We start from the raw sequence: 17,307 nt of genomic DNA on the forward strand, positions 1-17,307 counted from the left end.
GTCTATTACTGGTGGCTGTTGTGAAAGCACAGTTCTTAAAGTTGTTAGCATAGGCCAAAGTTTTATTTAACTTAATAATGAAGAAATTAGCAGGACAACAAAGAGCTAGTTCTAAGATCATTGATCTGCAGGACATGGTTTTATAATCAGTTGAAAATGGAACACAGAATAAAATTGCTAAATTAAATATAAGATTGGTTAATTTTCTAAAGGGCAGTAAATCCATACCACCTTTGAGGGTAAACATCTCTATTGAGCTATTAAATTACAACAGCTTATTAATTTTCTGCCGTTCAACTTCCAACCTCTCAGAGCCATTAAACACCATTCTGCTATGATATTCCCCAAGTGTCAGAATGGCTTATTACAAAATACTCTTGAATGGTATCAGGATCCATGTGTCATCAGATTACCTTATTCCATAGTTTGGGATAAGTTTATCTTGAGTACCAGTACTTTTAACAGTTTTATTTTATCAGAATTTCTTGAAAGGCAAGCTTTGTTTGTGTTTATTGAGGGAGGTTTTTGTGTCCTCAGACCGGAGAATGATGAACGGAAAAAGATAAGCAAGAGTTTGATTAAGAAATGAACGTGGAACTCTTGAAAGTATGGTTCACCTGGTTTTTTGAAAACTGGTTTCCAAATTATGTTTGGGTTTCCAAAAAGAAGGCAGCCATCTTGGTAATTTCTTTGAATTAACTATGTTTAATAACATTTTAGAGCATCTCTGTTTTCTGTAATGACAGCCTTACACTGTACTATCTGAAGTTCCTCATTACATACTTATAAAAGCTCTTTTCACCTTTGGTAGGGAGTATACTACATTTAATGGGCAGTCCTGTCAGTCCAGAAATCTAGTATTCCAGGCTGTAGAAATTTTCTACTTATGAGACGTGCAAGTTCCAAAGATATATCAAGAGTTAAAATAAACTCTTCTTTTTCCCTCTAAATATTTGACCTAGAGAGATATTACCTCAAAATGTAACTGTTTGATTTTATTGGGGTATAGTTGACATATAACATTATATTACTTTCAAGTGTATATTTATATATATTGCAAAATGATCACCACAATAAGTCTAGTTAACATCTGTCATCATACATAATTACAAATTTGTTTTCTTGTGATGAGAACTTTTAGGATCTATTCTCTTAGCATCTTTCAGATATGCAATGCAGTACTTATAGTCTCCATGCTATACATTGATTGCATCCCTATGACTTATACTTATTTATTTTATAACTGGAAGTTTGTATCTTATGACTCTCATCGCCCATTTTGCCCACCCCACCAACCCCTACTCTGGCAACCACAAATCTATTTTTTGTATCTCTGAGCTCAGGATTTTTTGTTTTGTTTTTAGATTCCACATATAAGTGAAATCGTACAGTATTTGCCTTTCTCTTTCTGACTTATTTCACCTACCATGATGCCCTCAGGGTCCATCTCTGTTGTCATAAATGGCAAGATTTAATTATTTTTTATGGCTGAATAATATTCCTGTGTGTGTGTGTGTTTTTTTTTTTTTTTTTTTTTTTGTGTGTGTGTGTGTGTGTGTGTATGTGTATCTAACATTTTCTTTATCCATTCATCCATCAATGGACAATTAGGTTCTTTCCATGTCTTGGCTATTGTAAATAATAATAATGCAGTAGGCACAGGGTGCATATATCTTTTTGAGTTTGTGTTTTCATTTCCTTCAGATAAATTCCAAGAAGTGAAATTACTGGATTGTATGGTAGTTCTAACTTTTTAAAAAGTTTTGAGGGACTTTTGTACTGTTTTTCATAGTGGCTGTACAAATTTACATTCCCACCAACAGTGCACAGGGGTTTCCTTTTCCTCACATCCTTGCCAACATTTGATATTTCTTGTCTTTTTGATAAAAGTTATTCTAACCGGTGTGAGGTGATACCTCACTGTGGTTTTGATTTGCATTTCCCTGTTGATTAGTGATGTTCAGCACCTATTCTTATGTGTTGGCCATCTGTATGTCTTCTTTGGAAAAACGTCTATTCAGATCCTCTGCCCATTTTTTCAATCAGATTGTGTTTTTGCTGTTGAGTTATATGAGTTCTTTATATTTTGGATGTTAGCTCCTTATCAGATATGTGATTAGTGAATATTTTCTCTCATTCTTTAGGTTGCCTTTTTATTTTGTTGATGGTTTCCTTTGCTGTGAAGAAGTTTTTTAGTTTGTTGTGGTCCCACTCGCTTATTTTTGTTTTTGTTGAGTTTGCTTTTGGTGTCAAATCCAAAAAATCATCTCCAAAACCAGTGTCAAGAAGCTTACTGCCTGTGTTTTCTTCTAGGAGTTCTGTTGTTTTGGGTCTTATATTCAAGTCTTTAAACCATTTTGAATTAATTTTTTTAACATCTTTATTGGAGTATAACTGTTTTACAATAGTGTGTTAGTTTCTCCTTTACATCAAAGTGAATCAGTTATACATATACATATGTTCCTATATCTCTTCCCTCTTGCATCACCCTCTCTCCCACCCTCCCTATCCCACCCCTCTAGGTGGTCACAAAGCACAGAGGTAATCTCCCTGTGCTATGTGGCTGCTTCCCACTAGCTATCCACCCTACGTTTGGTAGTGTATATACGTCCATGCCACTCTCTCACTTCGTCACAGCTTACCCTTCCCCCTCCCCATATCCTCAAGTCCATGCTCTAGTAGGTCTGTTTTTTTCCCGTCCTACCACTAATCTCTTCATGACATTTTTTTTTCTTAGATTAATTTTTGTGTATGGTATAGGTTGGTGGTCAAATTTCACTCTTTGGCATGTGGCTGTCCAGTTTTCCCAGCACTATTTACTGAAGAGACGGTCATTTCTCCATTGTGTATTCTTGTCTTCTTTGCCATAAATTAATTGAACATATACGCATGGGCTTATTTCTGGGCTCTCTGTTTTGTTCCACTGATCTATATGTCATTCTCTCTCTCTCTTTTTTTTTTTTTTTTTCTTGGCCATGCCGTGTGGCTTGCGGGATCTTAGTTCCCTGACCAGGAATTGAACCTGAGCCCTTGGCAGTGAAAGTGCGGAGTCCTAATCAGTGGACCGCCAGGGAATTCCCATGTGTAATTCTCTTTTTAACTGCCAAGAGGTCACAGTCTTAACACCTTTCAAACCAAATGAGACTCTTTGTTTGACTATTTCATTTGAATGTCTTCCAAGCATCTTTGATTGGTATTAAAACAAAATATTTTCTCATTTAATTTTGTGGTATAGAGTAGGAGGCATAGTAGTGGAGAAAGTTTAGTTCTCGAAATCTGAGCACATTTCCATTGTACTTCTTTCCCCAGATGGCAAAATTGAAAGAGCAGGGCGTAAGTGTGATCTCCTCTGTCGTCCTCAGCTAGGCTTTGGGTTGCTCGTGGAAGTGCCATTTCTGTAGACGAGCATATGGTATAGCAACCTGTCTTGTCCACTGACTTTTCCCAATGCCAACTTCCCTATTTAATTTTACTTATTTTTCCCTGGAATCTTCCCTTCTGGTTATGACTAAGCTAATCATAACTCAAGGAGTTTTATCTACTCTTGGGTGTGAGTATACCACTGTTTCCTGACTGTCCCAGACCACTCAGAAATCTGCATTAAAACCATCCCAGCTTAGCATAAGATTCAGTAGCTCTAGAGATAATATGAAGTTGAAGTAGATTCTGTATTCTGGGTAATCAGGTGCTAGTAGACCTGAAGGTAAGAAAGCCACGTTTAATAGTCTTTATTTGGGGAAAGGCAGATGAGTCTGTGGCTTTTGGATTTACCACAAAGCTAGATTTAAAGTTCAAAAAGAGGCTTCACCAGATAATTTAAACTCTTCATTTTCCCAGAATTTAGTTGTATTTTTTTCTTTCCTTTTTCCTCTTTTGTTTAAAGCAAGTGAATCATGCGCTGAGGCATTTTGATAAAAATTATTTTCATGTACAGTTAATTTGATGGACATAATACACCAAACTAGTAGTTCTAATGGTAATTGCAATTAAGAATCAACTGGTAATATTTAAAATAAACTAACAAAAGCCAGATCTCACCCAGGCTACTTATATTAGAATCTCAGGGGTTTCGATCAAAAATTTTCATGTGTATAGAAAGTATTCTGAGTGATTCTAATATATAGACATGATTGAGAACCTCTAATGTAAAGAAATAGGCAACTAGGAGTAAATTTTCTTTCTCCCTTTAGTAATCCATTTAATGAAAGTCACTATTCCAGATGGTTAATCTTATTCACTGCATTAAATTTTTTTATTATTTTTGAATGTAATACAGTCACATTTTTGAATAATTGTAATTTATAAAGGATACAAAGGAGGAAATACCCACCATTTTAGAATAACCATTAGCATTTACCACTTAATTGAAAGTTATAAAAGGAATATATACTGCTTATAAAATTTCAAAGTAAAAAGCCAAAATTCCCTACCAGTCCTCGTGTTCCTTTCTCCTCAGAACAACAGAACTCTAAGGTCATTGTGCTGTCTGACATTTCACTTATGCTACATCTTCCCTAAAATTTAGCAACATTAAGCTGATCAGAGCCATAGGAAAGCTCTAAAGCAAGTGGGTTTGGAGGCCATAAGAGCAGAAGCCACTTGGCAGGGCCACTGATTGGTTAATAGGGACTGTCACATAACTCCCAGGTGACGCTGTTTTCTGTTCCCTCTGAAGTAAGGTGTGCAGGGCCAAGGTAAAAAGATGGAAAGCCTCTTATCTCCTCCAGCCTTAACAGTTTAGTCCCTTTAAAACTCCAAATAACTTGCTTTTCTCTAAATTCTTTTTATTTCAGGGACTTAATCTTTTTTCACTTCCTGTTTTGCAAAAGCCTCACTTATAATTCCTTGTATGATTTTTCTACTGCTGGAGAAACTATGTGAGAGGGCAGTTTTTACCAAGCAGGTTTGGGTGGGTAACTTGGTTTTAAATGTGTGCATTACCTGTATCACCTCTTGCAGGCCTAGGGGAAACAATTATTTACAGCACACCCTACGTTGAATTTTAGAGTGGAGGCAGTATTGTCACTGTTAGATACTGAAGAAAAATTTCTTTATCATAAATTTTGCAACTTTTCAGAAAACACACTCAGTAGCCTTACTGCACTGAGTTTTTTCAATAGGAATGAAGCCCAGAGTGATGAAAGAATCGGTCTCTACTCCATCACGAGTGACCAATAGGGATCAGGAATGGTATGATGCTGAAATTGCCAGAAAACTGCAAGAAGAAGAAATTTTGGTGAGCAAACTTTAATACAGAATTTTAGGGGAATTAGTGGTTTTTTTGTGAATTGAATCAATCTTGACATTATATAATAGGCATTATAGTCCTCTCTCTGTCAAGAAACCGATACCTTTTTCATGGGTGGAAAAATCAAGACAATAGGAATAACCTGTCCAGTTGTACTCACTGAGTAAGCATTAGCAACAGAATTCCATATCCCTGTCTCTCCTTTATTGAGTTCTGATAATTCTCGAAGAATCCACTGTAGAAGTTGATAAAAATAGACCCTGCTCTGGTTAACAAAAGTATGCCAACTGATTATCATCTTCAGGGGTGTTAATCACCACTAGTTTCAAATACCAGTTTATTTTTATGTAAGATTTTTTTTTAAATGAACAACACAGATTCCAATTAAATTATACTTTTCTGTATTTTCTATACCATAGGCTACCCAGGTGGACATGAGAGCAGCTCAGGTAGCTCAGGATGAGGTGAGTTCGTGTTAGTTAATTTGTTTAGCTGATATTCTTTGGAAATATCCCAGTTTTTATCCCAATTTATCCCAATTTTCTACCTGCAACTTTGCAATCAATGATGTTGACTGGATTTTGTTTAGGAAATCGCTAGACTTCTAATGGCTGAAGAAAAGAAAGCTTACAAGAAAGCCAGGGAACGGGAACGGGAGAAATCATCTTTGGACAAAAGAAAGCATGACCCCGAGTGGAAGGTAGGGTCTGTCTGTTTGTTTTTAATTAGAAATACAGTTAGAACTGAAATGGGGAGTCCTCTTTTAGGGTAAGCTCATGAATATATTTAGGGTATACAGATTATCTGTATCGAATATGTGAATCTGACTTGTAAAAGATGATTCACCATGAAAAATCATATGGAATTATTCAAAGTAACTATGTAAAAAGTTACTGCTAAGGTTGAAAAACTCATTTCCTTCATTTCAAGACCAACTGAGATGCAGGTAGGTGCCTCTGGCCATGAGCAATCAGTTTTACTATGCTTGCCTTACAGGAGAATGTAGTGTTTTCACTTGCTCTTAAATTTCCACAGTGCCCTTCTCTTCTTCTCTCAACTTTCCATGTTTGCATATACTGCCCTTCCTCCTTGATCATGTGCCAGCTGTCTCCATTTCCTCTGACATCACTTGACCCATGGCAGACTGACGGCCATTCTTATCACCAGCAATCATTGCTTATGAAACCCTCTAGCATGAGCTTGAACTGTAAGGATCCCCTCATTAATCAGAAATAGTAGACAAAATAGTCAGCGGCTGCTGTTCATTCTCCTGTAATCTAATTGTTGTATATGGTGATTGCAAGTTTAGTTGAACAGATCTTACTCATTAGCTACTGTGTGCAAAGGACAACTCTGGACTTACAGGGAAAGACAAAGATAGATTTTCCCCAGAATCATGTGTAATGTAGAGAGGAAGACAAACTATAGACAGCTAACAAATACAAGGTCAAGCTGGCTGAAAATGCAAAATGGAAAAACAACAAAGGAGCAGGGGTGAGAATTCGTATAGTAAAGGCTTTTAGGGAGGGAGTTTGTACTATGCTGGAAGGATGGAGCCAGGTTGTGTGTCCATGATATGGTTGATGTTTAGCACTGTTCTTCCCCTCCCCCCTTCCCTTCCTCTCTCAAACAAAATCCTCCCTTGGGTCTCTGATCCTGTCACAGTCTCAGCATGTTTCGAGGAAAACAGAGACAGAGAAAGCATGATAACAGTATCACTCTATTATTGCCTGTTGCTCAGTTACCTAGTTGTGAGTCTGAAAGCAGATGAAGATATTATTTGCATGTTAATTATTTAATTTATCTCCCTCCTGTACTCTCTTAGTAATTCAGGATTTTTCCTAACAGACATATTTCATTTTGGTAGAAGGGTTCCCAAATGCTTCTGTTATGTAAATTAAGCCATAAGTAGTTGACCAGGAGTTACTCAGGTTCTTTGTTAACTGTGAGGGAGTAGGTGTTTTTAAAGATTGCACATCAGGAAAGGAAGAGGGGGTAGACCACATTTCTAGGCAGTATCAGGACTTCTGTCATTTCTAGATTCTGTAACTGGTGCTGGAATTGTTTCTCTCCTGGAAAAGTTGGCATGAATATGCCTTAGTTTCTGAGCTTGAAAATTAGCATCCCTAAATCACACATTCAGAAATAAGCTTAAGAGCATGAAGCTAGATTCCACAGACTCTGGGAGTCCGCCAGTTCTGTTACTGAACCAAACTGGGGTCCGCTCACCCATGTGCAGTAAAGCCACTCTACTGACATAGGGTTGTGGGGAAGGAAAGTGCAGCGTTTACTGTAAGGCTCCGTACTAGTAGTCTGGGACCGCTAGAATTCGCAAAACCCGAACTCCCCGATGGGTTTCAGGAAAGCATTTTTAGAAGGCCTGGGGGCTTGTGTGCTCATGGTCATCAAGTAGTTAACATCTTCCATTTGCTGGGGGTTTTCACATCTGCAAAACCACTCAGGAAATGTGCACCAGATACTATTACCTAGGTACTTCAGAGAGGAGCTAAGGCGGAGAATATGGGGGAGGGGGTCTGTCCCTGGAAGGCATGATAGGGTCCTGATCAGTTATAGTTCTCATCAGCTGCTGTGCAGCTGTTTTGTTAATAATGGGTGACCAAGCTCATCTCTGTGGGGGATCGTGTTTGTGTGTATTTAGCCCACTCATCTGTCTGTACTGAAAACCTGCAACACACTTTCATGATTAGATGTTTTTTTGTCTCTGAGTGGCTGTATTTAAAAATATTTTAAGTTGCTCAACTGGATGTAAGTAACCTGAAATTACTAAAGGAGAGTTTCACATCATTTAGATAATTAATAAATCTAATCTTTCTCTGTTTGTTTGCTGTTTTCTGTATGTTGTATGTGTTTTTCTTTTCTTTTTTCTCCCCGTAGCCCAAGACAGCTAAATCGGCACACTCAAAGTCAAAAGAGAGTGATGAACCTCACCATTCTAAGAATGACAGGCCAGCACGGTAAGATGACACCTGAAAAGGGGAGTGAGGAACTTGATCTTGGGGTGAACAAGGAGATGTTGGCTGCCTGAAAAGAGTGTTTGTTCCTTGGAAAGGAGATCCAGAAATCTGCAGTTGTAAGGTGGTATCAAGTCTTGCAGGGTTATTTTCAAGCTTTGTTTTCAGTTTTAAATTGGGTTGAACAAGTCAAATCAGGAAGACGGAGAATTTTACAGAAGCTGGGGAATAGAAGGAAAGATGTACTTTTGGTTAGGACCAAGTTCTTGTCTCTGGAGTCACTGAATTAACTGCCCTCAGCTAGGAAGGGATGAGATTAACCATTTTCCTAAGTAAAATCTCAGGTTTTAAATTTTTACTGAGTTTCATGGTCACATTAGTGTGTGCATGACATTTACATACACCTAAATTCATTTCTATGTGAGTCTCAACGTCCTAGGCAAATACTCATTTGAGTCATTGCAGATTGTTCTAAATCCCACTAGATCAAATAGCTGTGGCTATGCTATGTATACTTTCCGACTTCTCTCAGGCAGTCTTGGGTCATGGTTATGGAGTGTCTGCTGTTTTTCCACTGCAGATTCTCACCATTTAAGTCTCTGGGGAAGCAACCTTTATTTTTTTCTTTATTTCTTTCTGTTGCTTTTCAAAGGGAAATTGATTGGAAGAGGAAGAGAGAACATTAAATAGAAAAAGACAAAAGTAACACTAAATCTAATATTTTGAAAACTCTAAGTTATTGAAACTTTGTATTTTGGTCCTGATTATTAATAATATATTCATTAATTATTAAAACAAAAGTTTTATCACACTGAAAAGTATACACTGTTGTTGCCACTCATTGCTCACACTTAGACTACTAGACTTGTTTCCTTAAAGAGAATATAGGGTCCTTAAAATGCCATACTCTACTTTTAAATCCATGGGCTTTCAGAAGATAAATACGTTTCAGAAAATTATGTCAGGTTGTAAAGCTTTTAGGGCAACAGTACTGTAGTTTGTCTAATTGTATAAAATTGGTTCCTCTTCCAGCTTTTAGTTATGCACATGCCAAATGCCTTTGAAAGCAAATTTTAGAACTACATACTTCAGCTTTATTTACATCCCTGTAACAGCCAAGTAAAATAAGAAGTAACTAAACTGTTCTCAGTAGGTAAATAGGTGTGGCATATTATGCTTTTTTTAATAAAGGTAATTAATTAAAATCATCTTTAGAGTTAGTAATTTTGCAGTCTTCGAAGTCCTTGGGCTTTTTAGAACACCAATAACTTTGATAGCATATGATAGAACAGTCTGGAATGTCTATTTAAAGGATTAAAGTTGAAAACAAGTTTCTGGAATGTAATAGGTACTCTTTAAAATATTTGATGTATTTGATTATGAATAATCAAATGATCCTGTGTTTAAAATGGCTATTGTAAATGAGTGAAAAGTGGCCTATGACTAGTAGAACTGAAGTCTTTTTTGAATTAAGAGGAATGTTTGTCTTTAAATAGCTTTTGCAGAAAGACTATATATATGGCAAAACAAAAATGAATAAGAATTTTATGAAACGAATATTTTCATAGTTAAAACTTAAAGCCTATTATCTTATTATAGGTATCTTATACAATTAATATCAGAATGTATGCTTTCTGGTTAGAGTCTGTGGTTTCCTCTTTCACATTTAATCATGATGGAAGTTGAGTTATCCATTTGTACAGAAAGATGTGGTTTCAAGGATTGAGAAACATGGAGCTTAATAGTTCAAGACGTTTACTTCAGTGTAACAGTCATGGTTAAAAGTCATTTTCATTGTCTATAATAAGATTTCTAGTCTAAAAAAATAAGAGAACCAGTTGGCAATCTGAGTTAATTCCAATTCTTTGTAATTGGAAAAAGTTTCAACCCAAGTTCCAAATTGTTTTAACTATAGGATTATATATTAATAATACTACTTGGTATTTTAGTTTTTCATTTTTTCCTTAGAAAAACTTAAGGATTTTATAAATCTCATTTAGTTCCTACAGTATTCTTATGAATATGAAATATATTTGTCTCCCTTTACTTATTTATCAAGTATTTATTGAGCACCCTAATAAATTGTCCAGAACTAAAGTAAGCAGCAGTCAAAAAAAGTTGTTTCCTACTCTTATGAAATTTATAATCGAAACAGATAATTATACAAATAACTATTATGATTGTGTTAAATGCTAAGGATGAAAAATACAGGTTGTTAGCAGAGCATAAGGAGACACTTAAACTAGTCTAGGTGTCTAGGCGGGCTTCTTGAAGAAATGAATTTTGAGTGAATTCTGAAGCATATTTGGCTTTATCACTAGCTTAAAGATACAAATCATTTCATACGAGCAGTTGGAAACAAGTAATCCTCATACATCAAAAACTGTAAAACAAACTATTAGTTAACAGGATTTTTCCAACTTTGAATATGAATACCCTTAACTGAAGTAACTGTCTCCAGTGCAACAAATAATTTGGTAGGACCCCTGGAAGCAGTAAGCCAAGATTTGTTCTCCGTGTAATCAAATATTGAACAAAACAGCACACCAAGAGAACTGAGGGCATTCTAGATTGATTTGTTTATCCTTATAGGAGGGATCCTAGAGAATTCCTTGGTGTCCTATACTTTGTTTCACTCTTTAGCATCCCTTTCCTTGATGATGAGTTGATGGTGAGGCAATAAACATAGGGTTCTTTTTGACAGTACCAGTTGGCTTGTGTTTCGCCAATTTCCAGTCACCTAATGAGAGTATTAAAAAGGGTAAAAAACAGAGGCTGCCACCCTGATTACCAATCCTGTTTTCTTGAGCCTAAGTTACTTCTTTAGTTAACTTTCTTAATTCTGGAATCAGATTGCTTTGTCTCAACTGTTCCTGCCAAGTCTTATGTTACTTTTTAAAGGCGAATGTTATAAATATCCATGAATAATGAAAGGAAAACTTATTTAATTTCTAATATTTGTAAACAAATGGTTCAAAAAGAAAAACAAGAAAAATGCCACGTTACTTGTTATGCTCATATTTATCATATGTGTATAAAAATCTATGAAAGTATAAAAACATATGCCACATACCATTTGAAAGTATAAGGAGCATGTGTGCTTGTGTGTATGTGTGTGTGTGTTTGTATAATCTCGAATGAAGATAATGCTAATGATAAAAATACACACCTGGTAGCAGAGCATAGTATAGTAGTTAAGAGCACTGGTTTTGAGGTTCAGTTGAGTTTGAGCCCTGTCTCTACCACTAAACAACTGTGTGAACTTAGATCACTTACCTGATCTAACCTAATCTAACTCTAAAATATGTGGATGATAGCTACCATGCAAACTCATCCTGAAAGTTGAGATTGTCTCTGTAGAGCCCATAGCATAGCCCTCAATATATACACAAATTTACATCCGATGCTGACCTCTTCCAGACACTGACTACCCAGGGAGATACCTACTGCTTGGGTCAGGGTGAGAAATTTGAACACTTGTGCTCATTCTTATATGACAGAACCCATTATACCCAAACAGACCATAACTTTCCAAACTTCAAAATATTTATGCTTTCCATATTGCATATATAATTACACGAAGATCCTACAACATGGCTGTATTTTGACGGGTCTTAACCTCATCTGGTTCCATGCCTTAACACAAATGTTGAGCACACCTTTAGGAAACAACAACCAAAAAAAGGGAGAGATTTTGTTCTGTCTTTATCAGTGCCAAATGTTTGCAAAAATCTGTGTTATATAAGTAAAATAATACGAAGTTTGGAGTATTACCCAATTTTTTTTACAGTTTGTCTTGTTTTGACATGAAAAGTTGCACATGTATTGATATTACTGCCCTTTCCTTCTCTAAGTTCTACTCTGCCACCTAGTGGTTTAAGGAACTTGGCTCTAAATTTTCTAAGTCGGCCAGCGTCCCCTCTCTGTCCTCCCTACTTACCTGCCTCCCTCTCTCCCTTAATTACTTTCTTCCCTTCTGTCCTTTCCTTTCTTTCTCTTTTTCTTCGTAATACCTACCAAAACAAAATATACTTCTCATTAACGGCAGTGATAACATTAATCTTTGTTTCTCTAGCCCTTAGCACAATGCCTCACACATATTAGGTGTTCAGAAAATATTTGGTTATTTTTGAATTATGTGCATCAGAACAAAGGAACAGTAAGATTAAATAATTTATCCAAGTTCATGTAACTGGCCAGGAACTAACATGAGGATTCTAAAATATTCTGGCTTTGTATTTCTACTGAAAATGTTTTTACCAAGTGATCCAGTGAGAGGTGGAATTGTTGTCATTACTCCTTAGAATATCTCTTTAAATTCTAACTTTTTTTCAGGCCACTACCAGCTACCATGACAGAGGCTGAGGATTTGGATTACACTCATTTTACAAACCAGCATAATTCCACACGTCATTTCTCAAAGTCAGAGTCTTCTCATAAAGGTAATAAAAATGTATATGGTCAGGTTTCAGATCCATTTTAATAATCCTCATGCTGTGGTGGAAAAGCCAGATGCTGTCTTATAGATCACTAGAGTGGAAAAATAAGTTATTCTTCCTCTTGGCAGATCATTATAGTAGTCTTCATTTATTGGAAAACAAACAAAAATGATTAAAAAACAGAAAGCAAACACCTTAAGCTGAATATAGGACTTTTCTATGTACAGTTAGTTGACCCTTGAACAACACAGGTGTGAACTGCACAGGGGTTCATTTATACATGGATCTTTTACAATAATAAATATTATTCATTTATTAAACAGTACTATACCATCCATATCGGCTGAGTCTGCAGATGTGTATACAGAGGGCCAACTATAAATTATACATGGATTTTCAACTGTGCAGAGAATCAGCACCCCTAAACCCCACATTGTTCAAGGGTCCAGAGAGAGTTCGTTCATAGCTTTTGTCAGATTCTTAAAGGGTGACTGTGTCCCCCACTTAGATCTACTGGACTTTTCCTGTCTTGGCTCTTGTTTCTCATCTGCCCATGATTCTCTTAATTAGATTAAAATACGCACATACATACACACATCACACAAAACACATCACATGGAAGAAAAATGGGACAAAGAAAATGAGGAAAAGATATGAGATCTAAGTTGGACCAGATCTTTAAAATGAAAGGAATAATCGGGTCTAGTTCCTCTACTAACTGTATGCGTTCCCTTATATATGTATTTTTATGACAGTCATAAAATGAGTGATGAAAGTGTAGTTTCTCATATTAATTTGCTCATCTAAAAATGGAGGTGATTTTAATGGTATCAACATGGTCAGGATTATGTGAGTAAAATATATGAAAGCAGATTGCAACAGACTTTACAAGGATTAGGTCTTATCAATTGATGTTTGGGTTTTTTTACGGTTTTTGAAGATTTATTAGGTGATGTTTTCATTATCCTTTCCCAAATCTAATGATTGCCTTCCCAAACTTACTTAAATTTTCTTTTCTGAGATGATTACAAGATACCATTGCACAGGTGCCACTCTAGACTAATTAAATTAGAATTTCTGGGGGCAGGTTTTGCCAGGCATTTGTATTTTTTTAAAAGCTCTCCTTCTCCTGCTTCCCCATCATTCTGTCATTCATCCAATGTTGACATTAAGACAAAAAACATTATTTAAAAGATGAGATTAGTTGAATATTATCAAAACAACCCATACACTACAATTTTCACCAGTTGGTGGCCTTTTTACCATCCCTTGTTTAAGTGGAGGAAGTTCATCGTGTTCTTTCTCAAATTATATACGTGCATCACTTTTAGGAGGTGCCTTTCTGTCCTTGACATACATTTGATACATAATATTAAAATAACACATTGATTCTGAATATAAATACAACCTGGGTATCTGCAGGAGATTGGCTCCAGGACCCCCGAGGATCTCAGAATCCTCAGATACTCAAGACCCTTGTGTAAAATGGCATAGCATTTGCCATGCGTCCTCCCCTAAACTGTAAATCATGTCTAGGTTACTTACAATACATAATACAGTGTAAATGCTCTGTAAATACTTGCAAACATATGGCAAATTCAAGTTTTACTTTTTGGAACTTTCTGGAAATTTTTTTTCTGAATATTTTCAGTCCACGGTAGATGGGGAACCTGCAGATATGGAGAGCCAATTGTATTCTTACAACCAAAAACAAACAAAATATGAACCACTTGAAATGCATATAAATATAGGTAAATTATTTTACCTGAGCAGGGAGAAAAAGTATCTCAGAGATTTCTCCTTCATCGTTTTTCTTCTTTTTTCCTTCTCTCTCCAGGTTTCCATTATAAGCCGTAAAAACCTAGGAATCTGCCTTGAAAACGGATTCACTGTAGCAAAATTACTGGATGATACAGAATGCATTCCATGCTTATTTTTTTCTCCTGTATTTTGTATTCCTCAGATTTATCCTCAAGTGTTTTTTAGACCATAAATAATTTTCATTCATTTAAAATGTTTTGGTTATTCCTAATCACTTGGGCAGTACAAGAAAATCTAGCTTCTGAATATTGGCCACCTTTATGCTGCATATGCTTCCTGGGATATAGTATCTAAGAGCTCTATAAAATGCCATTTTCGTTAGGTATGGATTATTGATATCTAGGGAATAGGCTTTATTTAGCAATTAGAATTTCATGGAGATAATGATCAAAGTAACACAATGTTTGGATGCAATGCAGAATAAAAGAATATAAGAAATAGCTTTTTTTTCGTTCATTAGTGTATGATATATTAAAAGACAGAGACGTTTGCTTTTTTTTTTTTTTTAACTATTCAAGGAAAGAAAAAAAATCACTACCATAAAATATTTTAAAAAAAAACCAAAAACCTGGAACAGTTGAAATATGTAACAGACTACCAGGACTGTAGAGGTTTTACATATCCTTACACACCCTCCTGGGAAGATTGGCTTAGATGTCCTTCACTAACACCATCTCTGCCATTGCCTCCTTAATAGCAAGGCTTTCTGAAGCCTCTGGGCATTGGACCATTTATTAGTATTTACTAGCAAAAATTTAATTCTGTGAAGTTTTAACTAAAGTCTGTGCAAAATCAACTGAAAATTGAAAAACTGAAAATGAAAAATTTTGTATCCCTTCTCTTATTTTACATTTACTTATAAAGCCGAGGGGAATGGAATTGGAAAGATGTTTATATACATGATGCTGCCATCAGTTTCTCTAGCTGTAAGATTGATCATAGCAGCATATGTTGGCAGCCTCTCAAAAATATTTTGTGTATCTGTCAATAAGTAGATTAATTGGGCATGAAGTTGATAAAGGGGTTCTTCGTCCAACTGTTTGGTTCTACACATTTGTTAATGATACATGGGAATTGGATTCCTTTTGTGCCAGACCTTTAAACCCCTCTTCAAGAAATATGGAACTTTTTTCCATCTTCGAACCCCATGGAAATGCCTCTTTTCCCATACTAGTTAATTAACATAAATATCAGTCATGCTATATATATAAATAATATCCTTTCAGCCTGACTTCCTGTTATTTTTCATTGTATGAATCTGACGTTTTTGGCATTTTAATGTGGTGTTTGTTTAGGAAAGAAATCTGTGGGTGACGAGAAAAGTTGTTAATCCATTCTTTTCTGGCTTCTGTTTGTCTTATCTTTTGAGAAAGTCTTTAAAGTTGGGCAATATTCAGGAAGCTTTTTAGACTAGTTTCTCAGCAGATTTGGGTTTTTCATTTGGAAGATCTTTAGTTTCATAAAGTTTTTGGACTGTATGAACTTAAGTAAAAGATATCTAAGAATTAAGTTTGGGGAAAATGATCTAGAAAGAAACAAAACCCTTAAGGATGTAGTCATTTCGGAAAATTGGGGAAAGGAAGAATAACAGGACTTTGAATGTCCAGGATGAAATGAATGAGAAAAAGGTCTTTATTTAAATAGGCAAGGGCAGACCAAACGGAGATCCTAGCCTTAAATCAAATTCCAAAGGGTGGTTTCAATATCCAAAGTTTAGGTATTGTTGATTTACAGTAATGCTATATTTTTCTTTGTCTGCCCTGTGATTTTGTTTCATGTTTTAAAAAGTTTTTTATGGTAGCTTTAAATAAAAAAAAAAAAAGTATATTTTTACTTGAAAATCAGGCAAATGGGCAACATTTGCCATATTTTTATTTTATAAATGTTTATTTTTCTATCTTATACAATGATCAGTTCTTCTTTTCAAATTCTACATTTCTCTTGCCTCTCATGTATTACTTCATCCAGTCATATTTATTATTGTAAAATGCTAACTGAATATATTTTACTCAAAAAAAAAATGTCAGGTCAGTTAACACATGACCAGGATGTTAGTGTTTCAGCAGTCTTAGTGAGTGACCAAAGGTGGTATTTCCCTTGTGACACAAAAATTCAGCATCTGTATTGAAAATTTGTTATTTTTTTTAAGGTTTTTAAAAGATTAGAATTTTAAAATATTTTAATTTAATTTAATTTTTTTTGTAAAGCAAACACTTTAAGGAGTATCAGAATAATTCTTTCCCTGTAAGTAAGGAGACAGATCAAATTCAACCAGTTGAATTCCTCTTACTCTCATTCAAATAGTGTAATTATTATCTTTGAGACTATAGAAGCAATTAACAATTGTATTTTAAGGAACTGCCAGATATTCTTCACTGTGTTCTCTGCTTTTCACTTTGTCATTTTTATATAAATATGGAAGCATTCATTTTGTTTCTGTTCCTACTGCTGGAACACACGCAGTTTAATTTTTAGGCCCACAATGTATTATGCTTTAATGTTGTGATGTAAACTAATACTTCTGGCCTTGGAAAGTCTTTCTGTTTCCATACCTCTGTTCTGTGGAGACCACGCCTCATTAACATCAGTATCACTGAATGAGCACAGTGTGTTGTGGAGCCTTATCATAAGGCTACTGGACATACACAGCCCACTGCCCCAACCTAACTCTTTGTAAGTCATTGCCTGGAAGCAAGGTTAGATAAGAGTAAGATTAAATGTTCTGAGTTGAAAATAATGTGACTCTACTGTCTAACCATTGTTAGACATAATTTTATTGGGAGACTGGATGGTTGCTACACATGCTTTAAAATAACATTGCAATTTT

The 17,307-nt window shown here is 35.5% G+C and overlaps 1 protein-coding gene across 2 annotated transcripts in view; it reads left to right on the plus strand.

Annotated features, from left to right (window-relative positions):
* CCDC50 (coiled-coil domain containing 50) overlaps positions 1-17,078 on the plus strand; it is a 62,466-nt gene extending 45,388 nt beyond the window's left edge. For both annotated transcript variants that reach the window (XM_059064250.2, XM_059064252.2), the window contains 6 exons: positions 5,121-5,236; positions 5,668-5,712; positions 5,838-5,948; positions 8,144-8,223; positions 12,556-12,662; positions 14,497-17,078. In XM_059064250.2, the coding sequence (XP_058920233.1) occupies positions 5,121-5,236; positions 5,668-5,712; positions 5,838-5,948; positions 8,144-8,223; positions 12,556-12,662; positions 14,497-14,516 (479 nt within the window). In that variant the 3' untranslated portion in view covers positions 14,517-17,078. The remainder of the gene's footprint in view (positions 1-5,120; positions 5,237-5,667; positions 5,713-5,837; positions 5,949-8,143; positions 8,224-12,555; positions 12,663-14,496) is intronic.
* Positions 17,079-17,307: the final 229 nt, after the last annotated feature.

Source organism: Kogia breviceps, chromosome 5, assembly GCF_026419965.1.
Source record: "Kogia breviceps isolate mKogBre1 chromosome 5, mKogBre1 haplotype 1, whole genome shotgun sequence".
Lineage (NCBI taxonomy): Eukaryota > Metazoa > Chordata > Mammalia > Artiodactyla > Physeteridae > Kogia > Kogia breviceps.